At 34.1% G+C, this 25,357-nt stretch overlaps 2 protein-coding genes across 11 annotated transcripts in view; both read left to right on the top strand.

Annotated features, from left to right (window-relative positions):
* The first annotated feature begins 464 nt into the window (after positions 1-464).
* On the top strand, positions 465-8,585 carry LOC105330192 (aspartate aminotransferase, cytoplasmic). The gene is made up of 9 exons (XM_011431792.4): positions 465-638; positions 2,653-2,834; positions 3,172-3,280; positions 3,426-3,538; positions 4,021-4,125; positions 4,391-4,541; positions 4,817-4,982; positions 7,213-7,355; positions 7,764-8,585. Exons 1-9 carry the CDS (start codon positions 527-529, stop codon positions 7,904-7,906), a joined length of 1,224 nt encoding a protein of 407 aa, XP_011430094.2. The 5' UTR covers positions 465-526; the 3' UTR covers positions 7,907-8,585.
* A 6,130-nt stretch (positions 8,586-14,715) lies between these two features.
* The window catches only part of LOC105330193 (uncharacterized), a 39,296-nt gene continuing 28,654 nt past the window's right edge, over positions 14,716-25,357 (top strand). For 2 of the 10 annotated variants that reach the window (XR_004602221.2, XR_004602220.2), the window contains exons 1-3: positions 14,727-14,847; positions 20,190-20,278; positions 24,863-25,207. Coding sequence is in view for 1 of the 10 variants with exons in the window: in XM_066068713.1 (XP_065924785.1) it covers positions 21,430-21,455 (26 nt within the window). In the remaining 9 variants the exon portion in view is untranslated. Of the gene's footprint in view, positions 14,848-20,189; positions 20,279-21,414; positions 21,456-24,159; positions 24,181-24,862; positions 25,208-25,357 lie in introns of those variants that run through there. The other 8 variants (XR_900455.4, XR_010708430.1, XR_900459.4 and 5 more) reach the window with 6 other exon arrangements.

Genomic DNA, 25,357 nt, shown 5'->3' with positions numbered 1-25,357 from the left:
GCTAGCCTACAGAAGGGCTAGTGCATAGGGGCACATACTGGTTGCGTTATAACTTTTTTGTCTTTTTGTTGAACATGGCTTATCAACATTTAATTTTAATTTTGTATGTCTTTAGATATTTAATCAAATACAATAAGGTGTGTTATGAACAATTTAGATACAATACATTAAAATTTGACAAATTCAAGAAACTTTAAAAAAAACCCACATCAAATCAAATAAGGCAAATTGGCTAGTTATTTTGTTACGTCTGTCAAAATGTACATGAAGTTGTATTCTATTTCATATGATTCTATCATGTTAGCATGGTCTCAAAATCTTTCGATTTTAATAATGTTGAATTCATCTTTAATACTTGAAATTGGAAGGCGTGTGCCATGAATTGTAAAAACCCATAATAGATCTGTGGGGTTAACTATCCTGATCTTAATCGTCTGTGGATGAAATTCACTAGGAACCTACAGCCACCTTGACAACATTTGACCTTGGCATTGGTAAATCGCACAGTGAAACACTTGGAAGAGTCATGGCTTCAGTATTTGGAGGGATCGAGATTGCCCCACCGATCGAGGTATTTAATTTGACAGCTCAGTACAACGAGGACAACCATCCACAAAAAGTTAACCTCGGAGTCGGAGGTAAAGTGAAAGTAAAGGGGATGGTGGGGGTGGGATGAATTTAAAACACCAGCAATGACAGGCAAGGTTGAGTGGGAGTAGAAACATGGTCGTCATATGATGGCAATGTCAGTTGATTATAACCATTTATAATTAACCATATCAGAGGTTTCTGAAATATTGAACGGTTTTTGATGGACCTTTGTATCATGAGATTGAAAAATCTTCCGAAAGGGTATATTGAACAGCTGATTAATCATTAGAAATATTAATGGTATGCACGTAAGAAGCTGAAGAATAGTCTATCTCCTGACCTTCTCCTTGATAGGTTGGGGGTTTGAAGGATACAGTCGTTTGACCAGTTCCGAATTTTGACCAGTTTCGAATAGTTAAGAAGTTAAATAGCAAAAAATTAATGAAATAAAAAATGTGGGAAAAAATCAATACCTTTAATATAAACACGTATTAATGCTTGTTTGAATTCTGCTGTAGTTTCATTTTTGCGGTCATACATGTATTTGATATCGGTCTTAGATTAGTCGACCTACTTTCGCTTTGTAATAAATCCAGGTCGTTGGAACGCTAATATGCACGTACAATCGTCTGTCGGTGCCTTAAATTTTTACTTGTAACAAGATTTCTTTTTTTAAATGAAGGTTTAGTATGTATTCTAACATACCCAAAAGCAAACAGGATAAAAAATAAAATAAAAACGCAAATGGAAGCAGAATTTTATTTAGCCGTCATTTTACGAGTTCCGAATACCCAATTTGTTTCCCTCTGTTTTAGGATTTAATGAAGATATTGATTGAAACAAATACTTCTGAAATTCATTAAATGTCTTTCTCCGTCTTAAATAAATCATATTGTACCACAATAATGATAAGTGGAGGGGCTGCGACTGTATTCCGACAAGGTGTTAGAAACCAGGCTAAATTATTGTTACGGTGATTTTGTCTGTCATTTCCGTGCAAATCAAACTGTATTGTTAAGAAAATATCAATAACTGAGATGTTTGCATTAAACCTGTTATTCAACAGGTTCAATCAATAGTTTTAGGACCGAAACTTTTTTATCTACATTCCATATGTATAGGAACAGTTATGTTATTCGGAACCCATCGGCTTATTCGCAACTGGTAAAATGGCTTCCCACGTAATTTGTTAGAATAAAATTCTATTTAAAAAAAATTAAATACAGTAATATTGCATTTATATCAGCAGGGATATGGTGTATATCGGCCAAAAAATTAGATCTAAAAATAACACCCAGGAACATTTACAGCACCTCCAAATCTATACCCTATTCGGAACTGGTCAAACAACTGTATAACACTGTGTCTATCGCACTTCATCAAAATGTATAACGACAGTAACACATTCAAATTTTAAGTCCTCTACAAGAAATACATGCGTGTATCATGCACATTATGAAAAACTATGCACATTGAATTCTTTACAATTATAATGTAACAGACTTAAAACCCTAGGATTGATATACATTTACTGGTACAGTTATAAGAAAAAAAAAACTACTGGTGAATATGAATCACACTCTGTCTGCATGTGTTTGGTAGTGATGGTACAATTATATGAAGTAGAACAAGAAGTAACCAGTGTTTCAAGTGTTCAGTTTATCATCAGAGGAAGCAGTGCTTACTTGCTTGACAAAAAAATGTTTTCACATATCCTGATCCTATTAGCCTTTTTTAGGGATAAAGTAGTCCCTAAAGTAGAAAGAATAATCTTACCGTGACCAGGCTACGCTCAGGTCACAAACAGTTAAACCGTGTCTGTAGGATATCTGTCATTTTAACGATAGAACATTCTATCTAGGGATAAAGATGATGTGCCAATGTTATTGGTATATCAACATTTAAAATAGTGAGATGTTGAAGTTAATATATATTATTTTTTTTTTATCATGTGACTTCCAATAACAAATTGATAAACAAAATATGTGATGGTGAACCTACTATATAAACACTGTGGAGTTTAAATGTATATTAATTGTATAATATTTCATTTCATTATAGCCTATAGAACAGATGAGGGGAAACCATGGGTGTTGCCAGTCGTGCGTACAGTGGAAGCACAGATGGCGACTGATGTCACACTGAATCACGAATACCTACCAGTGGCCGGCATGCCAGACTTTAGACTGGCTGCTCTCAGACTCTTGTTGGGAGAAGATTCTCCTGCCATTGTGGAAAACAGGGTTAGTATACTTTAATTTACATTCACAATTATATGATTAAATTTCAGTTGATCATTTATTGATCAGAGTATGATACATTTAAGTTCAATCTCAAAAGTGGTAGATTTTCAAATCAAATTAATCTCTTTTAATTGTCTCACTGTGATGTGGATATATGAGACAGGCCTTTTCTTATTTTTGTTAACTATTTTTTTAAGCAAATCTATGACAAGAAACAAAATATAAATCAATCTTCTTTGTTTAATAAACACTAATTTAAAAGCTTATCATCACTTGTGTACCAGGATAATATGATAGATATTATTTATAATTATAAATAATGTTCTTTATTATTCAGGTGGAGGGTGTTCAGGCCATTGGGGGGACAGGGGCAATCAGACTGTGTGCAGACTTCTGTAAGAAGATGTTGGGATACGACAGCATGTACACATCAAGCCCAACATGGGGTAATTAAATGTTCTGATAGAGAATCATATTTGGCTCATTTTGCCTTTTCTTTTACTTTCATTGTGTTCCGCCTATTGTTCGTTCAGTTAATTATATTTCTTTTAGATGAGCAGGAGAAGTAATACATCTCTTTGAATTTTTTAGGCAACCACTTGGGTATCTTCAAGAGTTGTGGATATTCTAATGTCAAACAATACAGATACTGGGATGCACAGAATCGCACCATTGACTTCAATGGAATGATGGAAGACTTAAATGTATGTAGTGTTATACATGTTAAGTTTGGGACAAAATTATTTTATATCATATTTCTTAAATTGGTGAATTGAATGTAATTTCTCCTCTTGATTCTTTTGGTATTATTGGTATATAACTTAATAATTTAATGTAAGTTAAGTACTTTTTATTGAAAGTTGCAGAGGTTTAATCCATAAAATTTGTTATTGCTAAATTAGTTTTGGTAATTAAGCACCAAATGTTTACCAGGATATCAAATTTTCAAGCTAAATGTTACAAGATATATCAGGGATAGGAGTTAAAGTTGAAATTGAAATGTGACTGTGTATGTGGTCAATCTTTGACCCCCTCTGGCCAACATCTGCCAGCAAAAGATTTTGATATAAGTACCAATAGTTGAACTTGTCTATCGGTTGTTGTTAGATATATACTAGTACGTGTATACTGGTAGTTCATTGTTTTTTTCTGGTTAATCAGATATGAAAGTTTGTTTATTTTCCAGGCAGCACCAGAAAAGACTGTAGTCATTTTACATGGATGTTGTCACAACCCAACTGGAGTGAACCCAACAGAAGAACAGTTAAAAGAAATTGGAGACTTAGTAGAGGTACTAGTTAATGATTGGATCAATCTATTCATCATTTAGAAAGTTAGAGATAGTATCTGAAAGTAGCTTTAAAAAATAACAGCAATTATATTAGAAATCTTCATGAAGATAAATTCAAGTCCTCTCTGTCTTGATTTCACTTGATTATCTCCTTTACTAAAAAAAAATCACTAGCCAGCAGATGGTTTGATTGAAATTGATTAATTCTTCATTGACTGCATGTAGAAATTATTTTAAAGTTGATGGCATTTGTATTCTTTGACAGAGGAAGAAGTTCATGTTGTTGGTAGATGAGGCCTATCAGGGCTTCGCTTCTGGTAACTTGGAGCAGGATGGAAACACTGTTCGATATTTCGTCAAAAGGGGATTTGAATTTTTTGTCTCACAGTCGTTTTCTAAAAACTTTGGTTTATACAGTAAGTATCATTGTGACATTTTTACTGGAAAATAGATTTTTATAGATAAACATTAATAAAAGCTGCATGTTAATAGAGCAGAAGAAAATATCTTTTTGGTCTAGTCAGTCATTTCGATAACCAATATGATTTTTTTAATAACTTGCATACTGGTAGTACCTGGGTATTCAAATTTTGTAATAATTTTATTTGCAATTCATCTGTATTTATTACTTTGATGAATTTCAGAATTTCAAGCAAAATTTTCGGTACTTAATCATCTTAACTATTTACAGATGAAAGAACAGGGAACTTAGCCATAATCTGTGCCAATAAGGACGCCAAGCTGCGAGTAAAATCCCAGATGGAGATGGTTGTCAGGACGACCTGGTCCAATTCTCCGAACCACGGAGCCAGAATTGTAGCCTCAGTACTCAACAACCCAGCATATTATGCAGAATGGTAAATACATTTACTGATAATCATATATAATATACATGTATATTTAAACTACGGTCTGCACATCTGCCATCATAAAAAATATAAACAGGAGGCATCAAGTGCTTTTTGTTTTCATAGTGTCCAAGGAGAATTGATAATCAAGTTTTGTGAAAGAGAGTGTTATAAGGTCTAAACTTAAAAAAAAATTTTAATCATGTTAACCATACATTTAACTTGCATTGAAAAATATTAGTTTACAATGTTTTATCCACAGTTTTATTAGGTCACCTGAGTCACTCAGGTGACCTATTGCAATTGGTCTTCGTCCGTCGTCGTGCGTTGTGCGTCGTGCGTCGTGCGTCGTGCGTTAACAATTTTACATTTTTAACTTCTTCTTGAAAACTACCAGGCCAATCGTTACCATTTTTGGTGTGAAGCATCTCTATGGTAAGAAGAATCTAAATTGTGAAATTTATGGCTCTACCACCCCTGGGGTGCCACGGGCGGGGCCAAATATGCAAAAAAAGCCAAATTTTCAAAAATCTTCTTCTCTACTTCCACACATGTGAGGAAAAAACTGAATGCATGGTTATGATGTCCATGAGGCCCTCTACCAAAATTGTGAAATTTATGGCCCCTGGGTCAGGGTTCTGGCTCTAGGGTGAGGCCAATATGGCCATATAGTAAAAATGTATTAAATCTTAGAAAATCTTCTTCTCTACTACCATATATATTTGTTAAAAACTAAATGCATGATTATGATGTCCATGAAGCCCTCTTCCTAAATTGTGAAATTCATGACCCCTGGGTCAGGTGTTCATGCTCTAGGGTGGGGCCAATATAGCCAAATAGTAAAAATATATTAAATCTTCTTCTCTACTATCATATTTATTTGTTAAAAACTAAATGCATGATAATGATGTCCATGAAGCCGGGTTAGCCCTCAACCTAAATTGTGAAATTCATGACCCCTCGGTCAGGGACGTTCAGGCTCTAGGGTGGGGCCAATATGGCCATATAGTAAAAATGTATTAAATCTTAGAAAATCTTCTTCTCTACTCTCATATATATTTATTAAATACTAAATGCATGATTATGATGTCCATGAAGCCCTCTACCTAAATTGTGAAATTCATGACCCCTGGGTCAGGGGTTCAGGCTCTAGGGTGGGGCCAATATGGCCAAATAGTAAAAATGTGTTAAATCTTAGAAAATCTTCTTCTCTACTCCCATATATATTTTTTAAAAACTAAATGCATGGTTATGATGTCCATGAAGCCCTCTACTTTAATTGTAAAATTCATGACTCCTCGGTCAGGGGTTCAGGCTCTAGGGTGGGGCCGATATGGCCAAATAGTAAAAATGTATTAAATCTTAGAAAATCTTCTTCTCTACTCCCATATATATTTGTTAAAAACTAAATGCATGATTATGATGTCCATGAGGATCTCTACTAAAATTGTGAAATTCATGACCCCTTTGTTAGGTGTTCATGCTCTAGGGTGGGGCCAATATGGCCATATAGTAAAAATGATTTAAATCTTAAAAAATCTTCTTCTCTACTCCCACACATGTGGGCAAAAAACTGAATACATGGTTATGATATCCACAATCTCCTTTACATAAATTGTGAAATTCATGGCCCCTGGGTCAGGGTTCAGGACATGAGGGGGAGGGGCAATATGGCAATAAAGTGTTAATGCATATAATGTTTAAAAATCTTCTTCTCTATTCTCACACATCTGTATAAAAAAAACGACTAATAATTATGTTTACCAGGAAGTCCTCTACTGAAATTTTAATTTTCATGTCCCCTGGGGTATGGGTTTTGACTCTAGGGCAGGGCCAAAATAGATGTATAGATGTTAATGCATATAACGTTAAAAAATTATCTTCTTTACTCCCACACACCTGAAAGGAAAACTGAATTCATTATTTTGTAGACCAGATCTTTTAGTTTTTCACCAAAATTATAGGTTTCACAGTTCTCTTTGAATTTAATGTGGTTGTCATTACAAATTTATAATTTTTCTACTCCATTATGAAACCTAATTAATTAGATGCATATATGAGACTCCATGACAAGTTTGTGTATTGGATATATGCTACTCAGGTGACCGTTCAGGCCAATTGGCCTCTTGTTTTCCGTGTAGGGTTATTTGCTTGTTCTCATTCATAACTTCTTTTTTGCAAAGTAAAAGTTAAAGAATAATTCAAATATGTGAGTATAATTTGGGGTTATTTTTTGCAGGAAAGAGCATGTGAAGACGATGTCAGATAGAATTAAGATGATGAGGGAGATGTTGTTCCAGAAACTAAAGTCACTTGGTACCCCCGGGAAATGGGATCACATCATTGAACAGAAGGGAATGTTCAGCTTCACAGGACTGAATCGTAAGTCAGACAACATCAATGTATACCTAAAAACATTGACAATTGTGTTGCTATGTATGCTTTATTTTCGAATGTTTTATAATTATATAAAAACTACTACCAGTAATGTAGCTTGTAAAGGAAATCATTGAAAAATGATCATAATAATTGTTCTTACCAACATGTCTGTATTTTGTTACACATTGATGCTATGGAGTCATAATGAAGATTTTGTTAATTGCCACAAATTTTAAGTCTCATGCTTACAGACCCATACTTGAATGATAATTTTTTTTAATGAGCATGTTCCTGCATGTATAGATAATTGATCAGAACTGGACTTCACAAATTGAATTGATCTACTTTATGAATGATGATCGGTTTCAGATATTTATGTACATGTATTACATTACTTTTGTGTATTTGTAGCTGCTCAAGTAGACATTCTGATGAAGAAATACCACATCTACCTTTTGAAAAATGGCCGTATCAACATGTGTGCTCTGACAACATCCAATATGGAGTATGTGGCCAATGCTATTCACGCAGCTGTCACTGAGTGCAAGCTGTAGAAGAACATCTTAGTAGCATAAAGGACACTGAGGGACTAACTTGTCTGCATGCCTAAATTATTGTTTCGATCAAAGAGTGTCAGAAGTTGTAAAACCATGAAATGAAACACATTTTCAATCCTTGATATTACCTATGTTCTGTGATTAATGATAATCAGGAATTCTCCAAATTTATGCTTGGTAAAGGATATGCCACAAAAGATTAACCTATATAGTGTATCTTTAGGTTTTGTTCTACGTGCTGGCAAACAATTCAGCAATCATTTCCTCCCCCATTTATATGCAGTGCCGAAATAAAGCCTTGGATATTAGTAAATTGTTATGTCTCATTGTACATCAACTTAATTGTGGTAGATTTATTGACTGGTGTGTTTATTGATGTTCTGTGTTATAAATATGCAGATTTTATCTTGAATATTTAAAATATCATGAATTCTGCTGATTTTAGATTTTTATAATATCAAATATATTATGGAAAAAATTGTATTAATTGAATTGTGGTTTTTGATTGATACATAGGTACTTAGTGAATATTCTAATACTTTGATGTTCAGTCAAATTACACTCCTTTATGCATGTACTGGTGCATGTATTATGAAATTACAATTCAAGACCAATTACAGGTCTGTCAGCTAGTGTTAATTTTGAAACCCATATCTATAACCACTTCGAATATAAAGATATGTAATTTTGATTCTATTGAATCTATGATGTGCCATTCAATTAATGGTAAGGTCTTTGATCCAAATAGAGTACAAGTTAGAAAGTTCTTTTCATTCAATATACTGTAAACGTATTACATTTGGCTGTGTATTCTATTGAGCGTTTTTGGCGGAAAACGGCGTCTGCTAAATCAAGTACATCACCAAATGTAAAACATTTATTAAGATAAATAGGTGCATTCAGAAATGTGCTAAATCTTATCCATGCTAACTTGTTGAAAAAAATCATATTCCGCCAAATATGGAGCACGCTAAATATAGTACATTTACAGTAATTTCTCCATTGTCAGAGGGTGCTTATTTATGGGGAGTAAGACAATGAACATTACAACTGTTGTGATGTTTTGAGTTGTGAAAGTAAATTTTCATCAGATTATTTTTTGTCGATTTATTTTTACTTGTGTGCATATCTTCCAAATTCAATGTCTGAGCTGTAACCTTTTGTTTACAAACCAAATTATTTACCTAGCTGTATCTATTTATCTATTTAATATTTCTTTCAGAAGTGCTATGTATTGTTAGATTTTAATTTTTGTTTATATGTATTAATTGGTTGATCAGATATAAATAAGCTTTTGAAATGGAAAGTTGATTTTGTTGTGTCAGTTTTATATTTTAATTGAGTGATTATACATTTGCAATGATATTGATGTGAAAGCTTAAACTGATTTTAACCGGTTCAGAATGTCCTTGTGTTATACCAATGTCTGTGGTAATACACACAGCCATTCTACAAATTTTCATACTTGGATGCTGCATTTTGTAGCTGCATTTTGTTCATTCATGATTAAGGTATGAACAGCAGTGTTGATGAAGCTGAATCTATCAAATTACTGGTAGAATTATTCAATAAAGGTAAAAGCCATTGCATGGTTTTGAGTTCAATGTGTAGGAAGTCTAAAGCAAAAAAACAAACAACAACAAAAAAAAAAGAAAGAGAAAAAGATAAACAAAAAAATACCCAACCAAAACCAGTATTACATATGAAAATTAATACAATGTATACATTTGCTGACATTGCAAACCGTAGTTGTATAATTTATGGAGTCTCGGGTTCAACAAATTAACAGACAGTTCTACCTCATATGTTTAGATATGAGATGAAAAGCTATAAACTTTTAAAATTTTAGCTTTCAATTTTGAGTATTTTCCATTGTCTTCATACAGAGCTCACTTGCTCCTTTTAAAAGGGGTGCATCATCCAGTAGATTATTGTTTGGCTAATTTTCAGATGATCTTAATGTCAAACAAGTCTTGGTATTGTAACGGGATGGGAGAAATAATGACGGACCAGACCAGGATTTGAACCCGAACCCCCTGAATCTCTAGCCAGGTGCTCTACCAACTGAGCTATCTGGTGCTGGTATTCGAAACGGTCTGACCATCACAGTATAAAGGAATTATTTTTAGAGCCACTGTTTCTTTGAGATTTCAAAATTTTAAATGCATACCTAGTGTTTATGATATTTTAGTCCTAGCTAGTCATCATGCAGCAATAGTTGTATGTTCTGAAAGTTTGGATGCAAATTCACTGAAAAGTTTTGCATGTTAATATTAATTGTCAACTTAATTGCATGTACTTTAAAATGTAAATGTTTGTTAGAAAACATTGATGCAAGTGTATTCGATAATAAAGGATATATTTCTGTGTCAAATATCCAATTAGTTGATGATTGAAATTGCGCTCAATTATTTTTCTTCAAATGCTTTTACGTAATTTAGGCAAAATATACTGGGTAATGTTACTTAAAATACTCTAATATCTAGGTTATTTAAAACGATTTTAGCTTGGCACCAAACCAAAACACTGAATCAACTGTAAGAGGATGGAAGAAATAATGGGAGACTATATTGGGTTTTGTACTTAAGACCCCCCCCTCCCCAAGACCCCCCCCCCCCCCCCCCCGTTCCAAATCTTTAGTCAGGTGCTCTATCAACTGAGCTTTCTGGCACCAGCAATTGAACAAACCAGATGTACTGCATCCTTCCACCTAAATATTTTCACCTTAACAGGTCAACATCCAAAGTGTACACATTTGGCAAGAGTTTATCTGTCAATTCCAGTGGTTGGTCAAAGCACCAAATGTAATGGGATGGGAGAAATGTGATGGACCAGACCGGGATTCCAACCCAGGCCATCTGAATTTCTAAGTTCAAGTACTCTTCTAACTGATACATGACCTATTTGTATCTGCATGGTGCATGCAAACAGTCTGGTCTGAGGAGTTGAGCCCTTGCATGACAAATGACATTTCTTGACTTATTCATTTTTAGCTCACTGAGACAAAGTTGGGGGAAGCTTATGCTATACCCTCCGCGTCTGCGTCTGGACCTGGTTAAAGTTTTTGTTGCAGGTCCTGTATCTAAGTTATTGCTTATCCTATCTTCACCAAACTTGCATGGATGATGGATCTGGACCTACTTATGGACTTGAAAGACTTGGATGCTGAATCTAGGCCATGGATTTCAGAAGTTAAGGTTTTGGGACCAGGTTAAAGTTTTTGGTGCAGGTGCCCTTTGATAGCAATTTCTAAATTACTACTGGTCCTAACTTTACCAAACTTGTATGGATGGTCCGTCTTAGGATACTGAGTAAAACTTTAGAAATCTTCTCAGAAACTAATCAGCCATGAAAGCTGAAACTTGTGTGGAAGCATCCTTAAGTAATGTAGATTCAAAGTTGTGAAAATCATGACCCCCAGGGGTAGGGTGGGGCCAAAAGGGGGAGGACGAAGTTTTACAAAGGAATATATAGAGTAAATCTTTAGAAATTTCTTCTCAGAAACCAATCGGCCAGGAAAGCTGAAACTTGTGTGGTAGCATCTTCAGATAGTGTAGATTTAAAATTGTGAAAATCATGACCCCCAGGGGTAGGATGGGGCCATAATGGGGGGGTCGAAGTTTTACATAGGAATATATAGAGTAAATCTTTAGAAATCTTCTTCTCAGAAACTAATCAGCAAGGAAAGTTGAAACTTGTGTGGAAGCATCCTCAGGTAGTGTAGATTTAAAATTGTGAAAATCAAGACCCCCGGGGGTAGGATGGGGCCACAATGGGGGGGGTCGAAGTTTTACATAAGAATATATAGAGTACAGTTAATCTTTAAAAATCTTCTTCTCAGAAACTCATCAGCAAGGAAAGCTGAAACTTATGTGGAAGCATTCTCAGGTAGTGTAGATTCAAAGTTGTGAAAATCATGACCCTCGGGGGTAGGGTGGGGCCACAATGGGGGGGGGGGGGGGGTCGAAGTTTTACAAAGGAATATATAGAGTAAATCTTTAAAAATCTTTTCCTCAAAAACTAATCAGCCAGGAAAGCTGAAACTTGTGTGGTAGCATCCTCAGGTAAAGTTGAGAAACTTATGATCCCTGGGGGTAGAGTGGGGCCACATAGGGGGGTTGGGTGTTAAAATTTTACATAGGAATATATAGAGTAAATCTTAAAAATCTTCTTCTCAGAAACTAATCAGCCAGAGGATTCTTTATAATTGTTAAGACTTTGGCCCCAGGACAATTCTTTGGCCTCACAAGAAGGTTCAGAGTTTGATGTAGCTTTGTATCCCATATACATGTATAAACAATCGTTAAGGATCTTTTTGAGAACTGCAATACTCAACATGTGATATGACTATAAAATCATCCTGTTAGAAAAGGGACTTATGATTATAAACACAAGTTGCTGTCCTTTAAAAAAGGACTACAATACGTGGACCATTAGCATGTGTTTCCAACGAAAACGTGAAAGCCTTAAGATTATCAGAGATTCCACCGACTCTAGCCCTCTGCTTTTAACCACTAAATTTGTATGTTGTATTACGTATACATGTATGTATAGCCCTGACTTTTTATCTCAGAATTTTAAGGGTTCATACTTCTAAAATAATTATGATCTATCTATGAATGAAGTTTGCATGTATAGTATCAGGCATTCGGTGAATTCTACTATTTGCGCACACATTACGATTCGCACTACTTTGTTAACTATGCAGTGACAGCTTTGTGTAAATTAAAAATTTCATATTTTGATACATTTTTCTTGAGATTTAAACTTTTATACAGTGACATAATTATTCAATCATACTTAAATGCTTAAAAAAATTTAATCGGGAAGTTCTCTAGCCTCACCTACTATAAAAGTAAAGTTAAGTTACATGTGTATTCGGAAAACAACAAAACATTGCAAATTATGCTATTTGATGCATGTTGTAGTTTCGGCATAACATTAACTTATCTCATAATATTGATAGTTCATATCACATGCCAATCATTTCTTTAAAAGGAATACTGTGTTTCTGTACTGTTTACCGATAACTTTACAATTACAGCGCCTTTGAACTTATGTGTGCATATGGCACGGAATCCCGATCCCGATTCAGATAAACGTGTGCTAGCCTGGTTCCCTGAGCTACCCACTACGCACAGGAACCAGGCTAGCTCATGCGCAGGCTGAATTTTCCCCATAGCATCCGGTTTAACCTCGCTTATATATTTTCTGCGTGGACCTCAGGGTCCACGAAATAAGAATATCGAGGGGGGAAATGGATTTTATTTATACAGGATCTACTAACATGTATTATTGTACATTGTCCAGATAGTTTGTATTATGACTCCATTAAGCTGATTTTATCATACCTATTGTTCCTCAGGTGAGTGATGTGGCCCATGGGCCTCTTGTTAGAGCTGGTTACAGTTTTTGGTGCAGGTGCCCTCTGATGATTATATCTTAGTTATTACTGGTCCTAACTTCACCAAACTTGCATGGATGATGGATCTGGACCTACTTATTGACTTGAAAGACTTGGATGCTGAATCTAGGCCATGAATTTCAGAAGTTTAAGGTTTTGGGAGCATGTTAAAGTTTTTAGTGCAGGTGCCCTTTTATAGCAATTTCTTAGGTACTACTGGTCCTAACTTTACCAAACTTGTATGGATGGTCCGTCTTATGATACTGATGCACCAAACAGGCTTGAATGCTGAATCTGAGGTTTTGGATCCTGGAGGAGGTTAAAGTTTTTAGAGCAGGTGCCCTCTGATGATTATATCTTAGTTATTACTGCTCCCAACTTCACCAAACTTGCATGGATGGTGGGTCTTATGATACTGATGTACCTGACAGGCTTGAATGCTGAATCTGAGCCATAGGTTTCGGATGCTGGATGAGGTTTAGTTTGTTTTTTATAGAACAGGTAACATGTTTTATGGATAATAGCTTGCATAGTTGACTTAACTATAATATGAATGAATCGCAGAGGTAGCTTCAGAAGCAAAACCTGATCTCCATTATAATAAGGATTTAACTATATTATAAATGAAACGCAGAGGTAGCTTCAGAAGTAAAACCTGATCTCCATTATTAAGGAATTGTTAAAAAAGTCTCCTACCTCACTCAGACCTCTTTGATAGATTTGTTTGTTGTTAAATGATATTGCATACCTTATTTATAATTAAGTAAAGTTTAATTCTTAATGTAGAGGTCAAATTCAGTCTCAAAACAAAAATTAACACAACGCAAAGTACTGATAAAAACTTATACGGCACTGACCTGCTCGATTGTAACATATGATATTCTATTGTATACTATGATATTGTATTATGTGATATATAACTATATCACATATGATATAGTATGATATAATGTTGTATCATATGATAGGTACAATATCATATTATGTATTTTATATGATACAATATCATACAATACAATATTATGCAATAATGTCATATTTTACAATATTGTGATGTCTTATGTGATATTATATTGTATCATATGATACTAATTGTATCCTATGTATATTATATATTATGATATTGTATTATGTTCTTATATATTCATTGGGCCTTTGCCAATTATTGTAATTGTGTTTGTGCCAATAAAATATTTGTATTTGTATTTGCTTTAAGTAATCTTTGCCTTGATACTTTATGAAAGAAAAAGTTAATTGATATTCATCAACTAAAAAATCAAATGATTAAAAACTAGAACGATGATGAATTTATTTGTGGAAAGGCATATGAGTGAAACCTATTTCACATTCAAGTCATATGCTATTTGCAGTAATTAGTCATACCCTAAAGTAGAACTCTTTTGTAAAAGAAATCCGAATTGGTGTGTAAAATTCGCGCGCTTTTGTCACAGCCATAATTGTTATTGTTTACGATTTTTAACTGGAAAACTACACTATGTTGACAGCTTCAGCTGCTTTTGGCCTGTTGTAACTGGTAAGATTACTTTTTATTAAGTTGATTTTTGAAAAAGACGTGTATGGAGTTGCGATTATTGCCCTATCATTATTTGATGCTCTTCAACTTCATGCACGTCAAAGTTAGGGAGGGGCTCCTGGATTTGCTGGGTACATTGACCATGATTGAATAATCAATTGTCATTTTAAATAATTATTTAGAGATACTAAAACATTGTAGCATTTCAATATTTTTCATATAGAGAAATATTTCAGTTTGTTTGCGTTTAACTATCTGCTGTAACCTGGTAACATTGAACAGCGTGTGTTGATTTGAGGACAGAAGGATAAACACTGATGCAATTACTTATAAATTAAGGATAGACCATTTTGACAGTGATTTTGTCAGTGACGTATATACTTATGTTAGTATATACGTCCCTGATTTTGTTGGCCCGTGTGAATTTTCATTGTGTCCAGGAATGTCAGACACCTCGGCCCAACGACACCTCGGCCCCAGGACTCCTCGGCCAAGACGGGTCGGCCCAAATTTTGAGACACCCCGGCTCAAGCAAAAGACATCTCGGCTCAAGCAGAATTAAATAAAATTTCAATGATTTTCATGTTTTATTTTATTGAATATAGATTATATGATATATTAAATTTTTAATAAAAAAATTATTTAACAGTTGTAAGTTGTTTTTTTTTTTAAATTTTCCATTCTAATGGTAAAGACCTCGTAAGATGCAAGAACTTGTGTCATATAACTATATGTATATGATATATACACACACACACTCACAATAAAATATGTTAAAAGTATTAAAATATTACATATCAAATACTTGTAAAAGAAGTTGAATTATCAGGAAAAAACGAGACCATTTAGTGCTAATTGTTAAGCAAGCAAGAAAGTAAAATTATGAAAATGACGACAATTAAGTGCCAATAGATAAACAAACAAGAGGATACGGCACACTCCTTTTGAGTCTCAAACGCATGTCACGGGTGTCAATGGGGGTTAATTTAGGAGCAGTTAATTATGAGACGTTCATACGACATGAAAATTAATGAAGCAGCAAAATATTAACGACATAAATGAATAGATACAGTAATTACCTGCCCCTGTTTATAATTTAAAATGCTAACAAAAGTTTCTTTGGACCGAGGTGTCTTGTACATATTTGTAACTGAAAATTTCTGTGGGCCGAGGTGTCTTGTTCATGGGCCGAGGAGTCAATAGTTTTTGGCCGACCCGTCTGGGCCGAGGTGTCAACCGCCCTGGGCCGAGGTGTCGTTGGGCCGAGACGTCCGTCTACCGTGTCCAGTAGTCGGTTCTTGCTGTCTGTGAACAACATAATTGCTGTACACAACTGCCAACTTTTGTGATTTTGTCTGCTCATTCTATTGAAAAGCGGCATGCATTATATAAAATTAAAATTTATGTCATGTTTTGAAAATGTACTATGGTAAACATTTAGCCACTTAATTCTTTTTCAGATAATTTGCCAAAAAGTTTGCATAATCATTTGGGACAGCATGTAGTGTAAGAGTTATCTCTCATTGGTTGTTTATATTAATTTCAAACTGAAAAAAAAATTGAATGGAGCTATGTTCTGGGTATTTAAGTTATAAATAAGTAAAAGATTCATCGGATTCAGATGCATTGTGTTAAATATCAAGCCCACCCCATTTACCGTTTTTTTTCACAGGTATCTGGTGATGGACAATTAAATTTTAGTGTAGCCAATTTATGTACACTCAAACCTTGTTTGGTTAAAAAAATTTGAGATATCCTAATATTCGAGAGATCACGGGTAAATTACTAAAAGTTTAAGTAGATGGGACTTACAAATCTCTTCATCATATCCATTGTATTGGAAATATCACTGTTTGAGATACTGAATTGAACTGTATTTCATTTCATGTTATTCAATTTCTACTGGCGTCATTTTTTTAATATGATGAATTTCAGTTGGCATATATATCACAAATTCTAAATCTTAAAGCTATGGCACTTTCTTTGTGAAATATGAAATTTCCTGCTAGGATTGAATTAAGTTGTAATTGTAGATTAATGATATTTTGGGACATCCTTCAAGTTGATATATATTTTATTTCCTTTGAAAAGTATAGCATTTGTCTGATATGTCACAGTGTGAATGTGCTTGAAATAAATATGAAATGTAATAGGGATCTGACACAGTGGTATCAGTAACTATTTATCTCAGATCAGCAGTATAGAAAATGGTATGCCTATCTCATAAAGAAAAGAAATGGAAGTTATTTTTGTACCTCAGAAAGAGAAGCAGTTTTATCAAAAAAAAAGTGACAATTTCTACATTTATTTTCTCTTCCACCTGAATTATTTATGTTTCCTCAACCTTGGCTGGACATCATATAGTGCAGAGGTCTGTGATGACTATGATCTGTCAAAACAATCGCTTGATGTTCAGTGTTCTCCAAAAAATATATTACAGTGACGAGCTCTCTACAGCTGGCTAGACTATATATAAATCAGATGACCTTAACCTGATGGGGGAATTTTCGGGGTCACTTGAAGGTTTAATGGTGTAGGTTCAGTTCCGAGATGTGACAGTCTGCCACACTGACCAGGGCTTGAACCCGGGGGTGTTATGGATCTGGAGTTTAATAGTATTTGATAAGGAAGTACTGGTAACAGTCCCTGTCACTGGGATACTAAACACACAAGTTTACTAGTGTCCCCTGCAGTGTTTTGCTATACACAGCTGGCTGGCCTTATATTGACTATACTAATGGAGATAAGTGCTGACACAGAATCCCTTTTATCTGGCTTTGATTTCCCTGAATGTTTATATTTATTTTGTAGCTCGTTGTTTTTTCATTTTTCTTTCAAACTTGATTACCATGTAGATTTATAAGCAACATGTTGGTATTTGCATAAAAAAGAAGAAGAGGAAAGCTATGTGCCTGAATGGAATTCAGAATATATTAGAAAATGAGCTTGGTGCAAAATGCACAAATTTTATCTTTTTATCTGAAGCAACAATCTTTCTTTTAAGAAATGAAAAAAACCCTTTCCTGACATTTAAACCCATTTATTTTGTCAAATAATTTTCAATTTTGATGTAATTGGAAATGATATATTCACTTCAACATTCTGATGCATTGAAATTCAATTAACATTTGATCCTATTCAGTTTACTTTTTGCTTATACATGTACAACATAATTTTGAACTAAAGAAAATTAAAGAGTACGTTTTAAAATACTTTGTTAAAAAAACTTTTTTTTCCCATAGTATTTGATGTATGTTTGAGATTAACATTTTTTATTTAATTTAAAAAGCTTTTTGTCAGTCCTGACAGTATTGATTTAAAAAAGGCAAAAATTATCTTGTCTTACAATTTTTTTTATGACTTTATTTTGCTGTAACCCATTTTGAGTGTTAGCATGAATGTGCCAGCTTGCGTGATTAGCTTACTTATGTTTCATGGTCAAATGTCATGATGGACCGAGACATATCAATCTGTACCGTCACTCACTAAGTGCTGTCAGGTCTCCGTCTATCACCAATGATGCTTTAGTATTCTAAAAGATTTAGAAACTGGAATCTCATCTCTTACTAAGATTTAAGGATTTTTTTATTCCGCTGTCTTATATCATTTTTTTAAATTAAAGTTTAAAAAACATAGATACAAGGTATATAAAAATGAGTATTATGAAGTTTATCAGACTTTTTCCATCATGAATGTTATTTGTTAATAATACTTGATACCTTGGAGCTTGCATGAGATATGAATAGTAAAAGTATTCAGTTTTGCACAAAATTCTACACATTCCAAAATAAAGTAACTGAAACTTGTGTATTGTAAAACTTTATTCTGCCTGTCTAGTACAAGGCTTCTCTTTATCAAACACTGAATTGATCTACTGACACAGCATCATACTTAATAGTTTTCCCTGAACATAGAAAAATATGATGAATGTATTGGCGTCATGCTATGAAATTGATAGCTGGATTTTGACAAGAAGAGAAAAACAGGCCATTAAAACAATAATTAAATGCTGGTAGGTCATGATAGCATACAGATGAAGCGCGCTGGAGGGTTTTCAGTCAGAGTAGAAGAGATTCTGTCAACTCGGTGATTGTATAAAGAAATAAGATAATGCAAGGGAAGGTGAATGCCCTTCTGTTGATATTAGTAAGAAGTCTTACGTTGAGTGTAAAAATCCAGATGAATATCACAGTGTGTGGTGGACACAGATCTGCACTTGCTAGCCTGCCATAGGCATATGATTTCAGATAACTGATTTTGTAGGTCTTGACAGAGAAAAGGCAAGTCATAGGTTAATCAGAGCACTGTTCTATAGTGGTTCAGTTCCCTGTGGGTACATGATGATGTACTTTGACTGGTACATGTAATGTATACAGTAGTAGATGGTCAATAGTGGTTGTTGGTGTTTGTTTTTGGTTCATCGTTCATTTAAAGTTTGTTTGATCATGCAGTCATCTTGATTTTCCCAATGCTTTACTGAGCTGTTTTTGTGTATCTGCTGATCTTACTTCACTTGCTTGTTTGATGTGACTGTGGATATTATTACTTATTAGGTTTGTGACTGACTGTTTACAGAAATTTGTGGGCTCGGCTCTGCCTCGCCTTCTATGGACTTTACCAACCCCACAAATTTCTGTAAACAGTCAGTAACAAACCTAATAAGTGTTTTGTTTTGTTGATGACCTAAAGTTTGATATGCTAACAAACAAAAGATATTGTATAACAATTAAATTCATAGCTTAATTCTCTAATTTTTTACCTTCCTTGTCAGTCCTCTGTGCAAACCTGGATGCCATTGTAGGATCGTAATATTACGTCACAGGCAAAGGGGGGTCACTCTAAATATCTTGGGGCTTATAAATTAAAGGTGTGGTTGAACGTTTGTGTAAAAAATCAGCTCAATTAACGTTATGTCCATCGCTGTGTAAAGAAATTAATAAGCCAATCACGTGACCTGATTCATCCAGTGACGCCGAGACATTCTAGTCTGAGGCATACCCAAACTATTAAATGTATATATAATATATGATAATTTGCAATATATTTGATATGATATCGCATAAAATATAACATTCATATTACCATATTTATTAAGCAATATTACAATACATGTATTGTGTTGTCTAAAAAAATTATATATAAGCACATGATAGACAATACTATAGCATATGATTTAGATTTTCATAGTGCAATATTTTATCTATAAAATGACAAATAGTTTAAATTATATCATTTAATAAAACAATGAATCGGTTGATAAGATAATATAAGATATAATTTCATAGATCGTAATTATGTTATTGTGTAATATTGCATTTGTCTTTTATCAAATTTTATTACAGAATGTGGATGAAAATCAATAATTCAATGGAAATATTGATGATGCCAGCCTGTCTAAAATAAGCTGTCTGTAATCTTTGTTTCAAGCCAGGTATTTGTCATTTTAGATTTTATTTTTTTTTTTTTTTTCACAGGCAAATTTTTTTTTAAACAGATGAGAAAAGGTTTTATTTCATACGTTTTTAAAGGCTTTGCAAATGATTATGAAGTGGTAACAATATTCAATGCTGGATCAATATAAGGCTCTTCTGTGTATTAATATGTTTGCGCATACATTGCAGCCTGTTTTATAGCTATTTCAGTGATGAAAGTGATAATTAAAAAAAGATCACTGCTGTTCAAAAAGAACTCTAATGATCAAGCTTAGAACTCCTCAAAAGGAAAACATGTTCAGCTTAAAAGCTTCGGTCCATGCCCATAGATTAATGTTGACTGTATAAGCTGCTTTGAATTATGCTTGACGTCAACTTTTAAAGAAGAGATCATTATCCCCCTGTTTGAATTATGGATGACTTCATTATGGAATGAAAAAACTACCTTTTCTGATCGTAATCAGCAGATTGATGTATTAAAGCAAGAGTTGTTGATTGGTTCAGATTTCTGCTGACATCGGCAAGGTATAATGCATTAGTTAGAAGGACGACATTTGGTATTATGATGGATAGTTATTTTTTTGTGCAAATCGAATCATATGTCAAAAGATGTGAAATATATATCAAAAATAAGTGTTGTGATTCATAAATCAACAATTATGAAATCCATCAACATATTGCTAGATGGCTTGAATATATATTTGCTAGTTGATTGATATCAGTCATTTGTGAATGTAAGGAGAGAGAGAGAGAGAGAGAGATTATTCTCTTTTTAGAAGTGGACAGGCCTAGTCCACATTCATGTGGATGTATGCTATGCCTGTCCACTTCTCAAAAGAGAATAAGAGATTAAAATGGAAGTTGATACTTTTTCGTCCTCTTTGATGTTATTGAAGTTTAAAAGATTGCTGTGCTCATACCCATGGTTCATATTTGATCCCCAAGATAGATGTCCTTCAGAAGTATCAATGTCGGTGTAGGATAAGATAGATGTCCTTTAGAAGTATCAATGTCGGTGTAGGATAAGATAGATGTCCTTCAGAAGTATCAATGTCGGTGTAGGATAAGATAGATGTCCTTCAGAAGTATCAATGTCGGTGTAGGATAAGATAGATGTCCTTTAGAAGTATCAATGTCGGTGTAGGGTAACATGCTGCTTCAGAAGGGATCCAAGAGGTGACATGTATTTATTGCATCGGTTTATAATTACTGTGTATAACAGCTTTATACCACCTGTATGATCTGATGATCTAAAAAAAAACTTTAAAATATAAGATATGAGAAAATATTAAACATACTGTATTACATTAAAATTAGCTGACATGCCAGAGGAAATGGGAGGAGTTCATGGTAGTATGAATTACAATGTTCATGTTCATGTATTAAGCCTATGAGATAAAACTCGACAACTCCTGATGGTGAACAAAATCACTCAATGTGAAAGATTTGTATCAATAATCATGTTTCCAATTAACTAACTAGATATTTGAAAAGTTTAATTATAAACTTCAAAGAGTGAGAGGACAGTGCTTACTTGAATGCACTGCCTGGAATGGATTAATGACATAATTCAATAAGAAAACCTGGTCTATATCTTTGTACTTATGCTGTGTTCATTATTGACATGGGGCCAAGATATTTTAGACGGTTGAAAAAAAGAAGAAGAAAGAACCTGAAGACTTTGGTATTGATCTGTTGCCGTTTATTTTTAGCTCTGTAATAGCGGTGTTGCTGAGCTCTTTCATTGATGATAGATACACAGCAGAGTGGAACTATCTGCCTACTAACATCATTCGCTTGAGAAAGAAAAATGCTTGGATTTAAACTTAAAGAAGCTGCCAACAAACTTTTTGTTTTAAGTTTTGTCAAAACAAGGGTTTGTGTCCTCTCAGAATTATGTAATCTTTTTTGTTGCAGTAGGATGTGTGGTTGCCCTTGGTTAAATCAGGGCAAATGTTCATATATGCGGTAATTGTTTGGGATTTCAGTCAAAATACATGTATGATATATATTTAAGGGGCGGCGGAAGAAAATTGAAAGTGGGGGGGGGGGGGGGGGGCTAGACTTATATCAAAATTCTTAATAAGCAAAAAGAATAAAAAATAAAAGAATGGTCCTTTGGTTTATGGTTATGTATAATTTTGTAAAGGCGGTTCCGACGTCTATGTTTAAACAAGCATCAACTATAATACATAAAATACATATAATACATATGCCATTTATTTCCTTTAACCCTTTTCAGACCAGGAAAAAGATATACTCCTTTAATAAATTATTTGAAAGTGAATGATAAGCAAAAATAGTACTTGTAATATTTGAACTAGTTGCAGTCCTATAACTAATAAAAGTTATAAAAGTAATAAAACTCTGACAGAAATAAATATCACAGCTAACGAGTAACGAGTGAAAGGAAAAGCCATGCTGTGAAGTCCTCAATAAAACTCAGCCTTGGAGATCATAAAAAGTGCTTTTCTTAGAATGTGCACTATGCTTGATAAACATTTGTATCATGCAGACTTGTTGGCAGCCAAGGTTAAACCATCGTGGTTCTACCTTGCTTCACCACTGGCTGTAGATTGTAAACACAACTTGCACAAGGCGGGCAATTGAAACCATGCAGGCAATGTAAGCCGAAGGTCATCTCTATCACTCTTTTTAAAAAGTTTAATCGTGCTTTAATATCGCTGAGAAAAAAAGTCATGCAAAAGATTTTTGTGAATAATATATTTATTGTATTGCGATATCAGGGTGGAGTTTGTGTATTCTCGTTTGAGAAGTGGACAGGCATAGCCTACATCCATAGTATGTAGGCTATGCCTATCCACTTCTCAAAAGAGAACAGAGTTTGTGTTGATATTTATCTGTATATTGATTACCTAGATGACTCCTGTTTGGTTAAAAAAAAGTTAAGGGATATTATTGTGGGGGACAATGGTATAAGGGAAAGGGTTGAAGAGTCTTGGTATTTCATTTTGTTCATTACCGGTACTTTGATATTTTTAAGTAGTAACAAGCTCGTTTATTACATTTGTGTGATTATAATGCAGAAATTCCCACTTGTTAGCTCTTTGATCACTTCCTGATCATTTGATAGAAAGTGTTATATAAATAAAGTTTGAATTGTGTTGATAAGATATTGAGGAGCATGTGTACCATTCAGTGACAGCCAATTTGTGAGAGAGAGAGAGAGAGAGAGAGAGAGAGAGAGAGAGAGAGAGAGATTGTTTTGTTTAGTCTATGTTTTATGTGTGTATGGAAAGTTACAGACATGGAGATTGTAAGTTTGTATACACAAGCTATATATAACTCCTCAGTGAGTTCCAGTCATTCTGACATTGCTAGTAAGACAGACAGCCCCAGCTTATATATCTTTATTATGAAGATAATTAATGGTGGCATTTATAGCTGCAATAGCAATGACGGATGTGATGTTAACAAATGAGATTCATGTTCACATAAACATTTAATACAGTATTGTGAGAACATTTCAAAAGTATATTTGAGAAATTCTTTCTCTCTTATCAAAAACTCAGATTTCAAGGTCATGGTTATGAAAATGTCAAGTAGAGTTACTTCCCTTTGAATGTGTCAGACAAGTGGTTCTTTTTTTATATGATGCAACAGAAGTGTGTTTTGTGTTGTGAGCTGATGCAATGTTTACATTTGTAAATGAGGCTAAGATCATACAGTGCAGATGATTCTGTGGATAAAATTATACTGGCAAAGTCTGCAACCAAGTGCTCAATTCAGCCAGTTGTTATATTCATGACTCATCCATGGTCCATTAGATTAATGTGACTCGTTTTTAGATAAATTTGTTTTTAGTAACTGGAATCAATCTTGTATTTACTGTTAATGTCTCAGCCTATCATGAAGAATTGGATATAGATGAGAAATTAGGGTATAGTATACGCAGTAGGAATAACTTTGAAATGGGACCACAATTAATTCCCTAGCTGATGGCTAATTGGTCTCTGAACGTAGCATAGAGTAGTAGGTCCCCTGTAAATAGGCACGTAGTCTACACTTTTTTGTGTTTTGAATCATTGTCCCTTTCTATTTGTTGTTTTGAATGATGCATGCCTTGAAGGAAAGGGGAGTGGGAGTAATGCGTATGAAGTTGTTTACAGATGATATGTAACAATATTATTGTAACATGCCTCTGTTCAACTTGAACAACTCGCCATGATTTTGAGTTTAAATTGTTTGCTCCAGGGATTGACATAGAAAAATTATACACCATTTATGTTTAAGTTAAACATGTTTTTGAATACAAGAATTAAAAAAAAAGTAGTCCAGAGATCCCTTTATAATGGTAAGCATGTACATGCAAGAGTGTTTATAGATGCAAGTGGCGATGCATTGTATGCAAGCTAAGTTCCTGCAAGTTGCATTAATGTTTGTATTACAAGTCCAGGCTGGTCGTTGTAGTCTTGATTATATTAAAACTGTTGCAGTTGTTTATATTATGCATGCACATGTCCTTGAAAGACTATATGACATCTATGTGGGCATTGACTTTGGTTTCTGTGACAGCTTTGTGCTAATTGATATCCATGCACTGAAATATTTTCTTCTTGTAGATTTTACACCAAGCCTTTTCAAAGTCATGGAAATGATTAAAAGCCAAGCTAAGAATTTGTTCTATATTCATTGTAAAAAGATTTTAAAATGGAGCTGCTCCATACATGGGGATCCGTATGGACATATTGCAATTTATGCCTGAATTCAAATTTTTGGAGGATTGTTATGATAATTATAAATTCTCATTTTAGAAGAACAAGTTGATTTAAGATTTGTCTCTTACATAATTCAGTCTGAAAAAGCTGCCTCCCTTATTCTTATCACAACTAAGGTGACATGTCTGTTTCACTTCAGTGCGTGTGTACAGGAATAGACTTTTCCTGGACGTCTCATCTAGAATGCAAGTAAACATAACTGGGAAGAACTTCTTTCTATATATATCTGTAACTTGTGGAAATGTAATTATGTCATCAGCTCATAAATTATAGCAGAAGGATTCAGTTCATATGCTGTAACCCCCTGTCACCTCTTATCCATGCCATGTCATTACAAAA

This window comes from Magallana gigas, chromosome 8 (assembly GCF_963853765.1).
Source record: "Magallana gigas chromosome 8, xbMagGiga1.1, whole genome shotgun sequence".
NCBI classification, from domain to species: domain Eukaryota; kingdom Metazoa; phylum Mollusca; class Bivalvia; order Ostreida; family Ostreidae; genus Magallana; species Magallana gigas.
Note: the sequence above shows the minus strand (reverse complement) of the source record. Positions and strands in the feature narration are given on the sequence as shown.

Excerpts from the sequence above, each read along its gene's own strand:
- LOC105330192 (XM_011431792.4), top strand. The coding sequence starts at position 527 with ATGGCTTCAGTATTTGGAGGGATCGAGATTGCCCCACCGATCGAGGTA. Across the intron at positions 639-2,652 it reads AGTTAACCTCGGAGTCGGAG|CCTATAGAACAGATGAGGGG; the intron begins GTAAAGTGAAAG and ends ATTTCATTATAG. Across the intron at positions 4,542-4,816 it reads TAAAAACTTTGGTTTATACA|ATGAAAGAACAGGGAACTTA; the intron begins GTAAGTATCATT and ends AACTATTTACAG.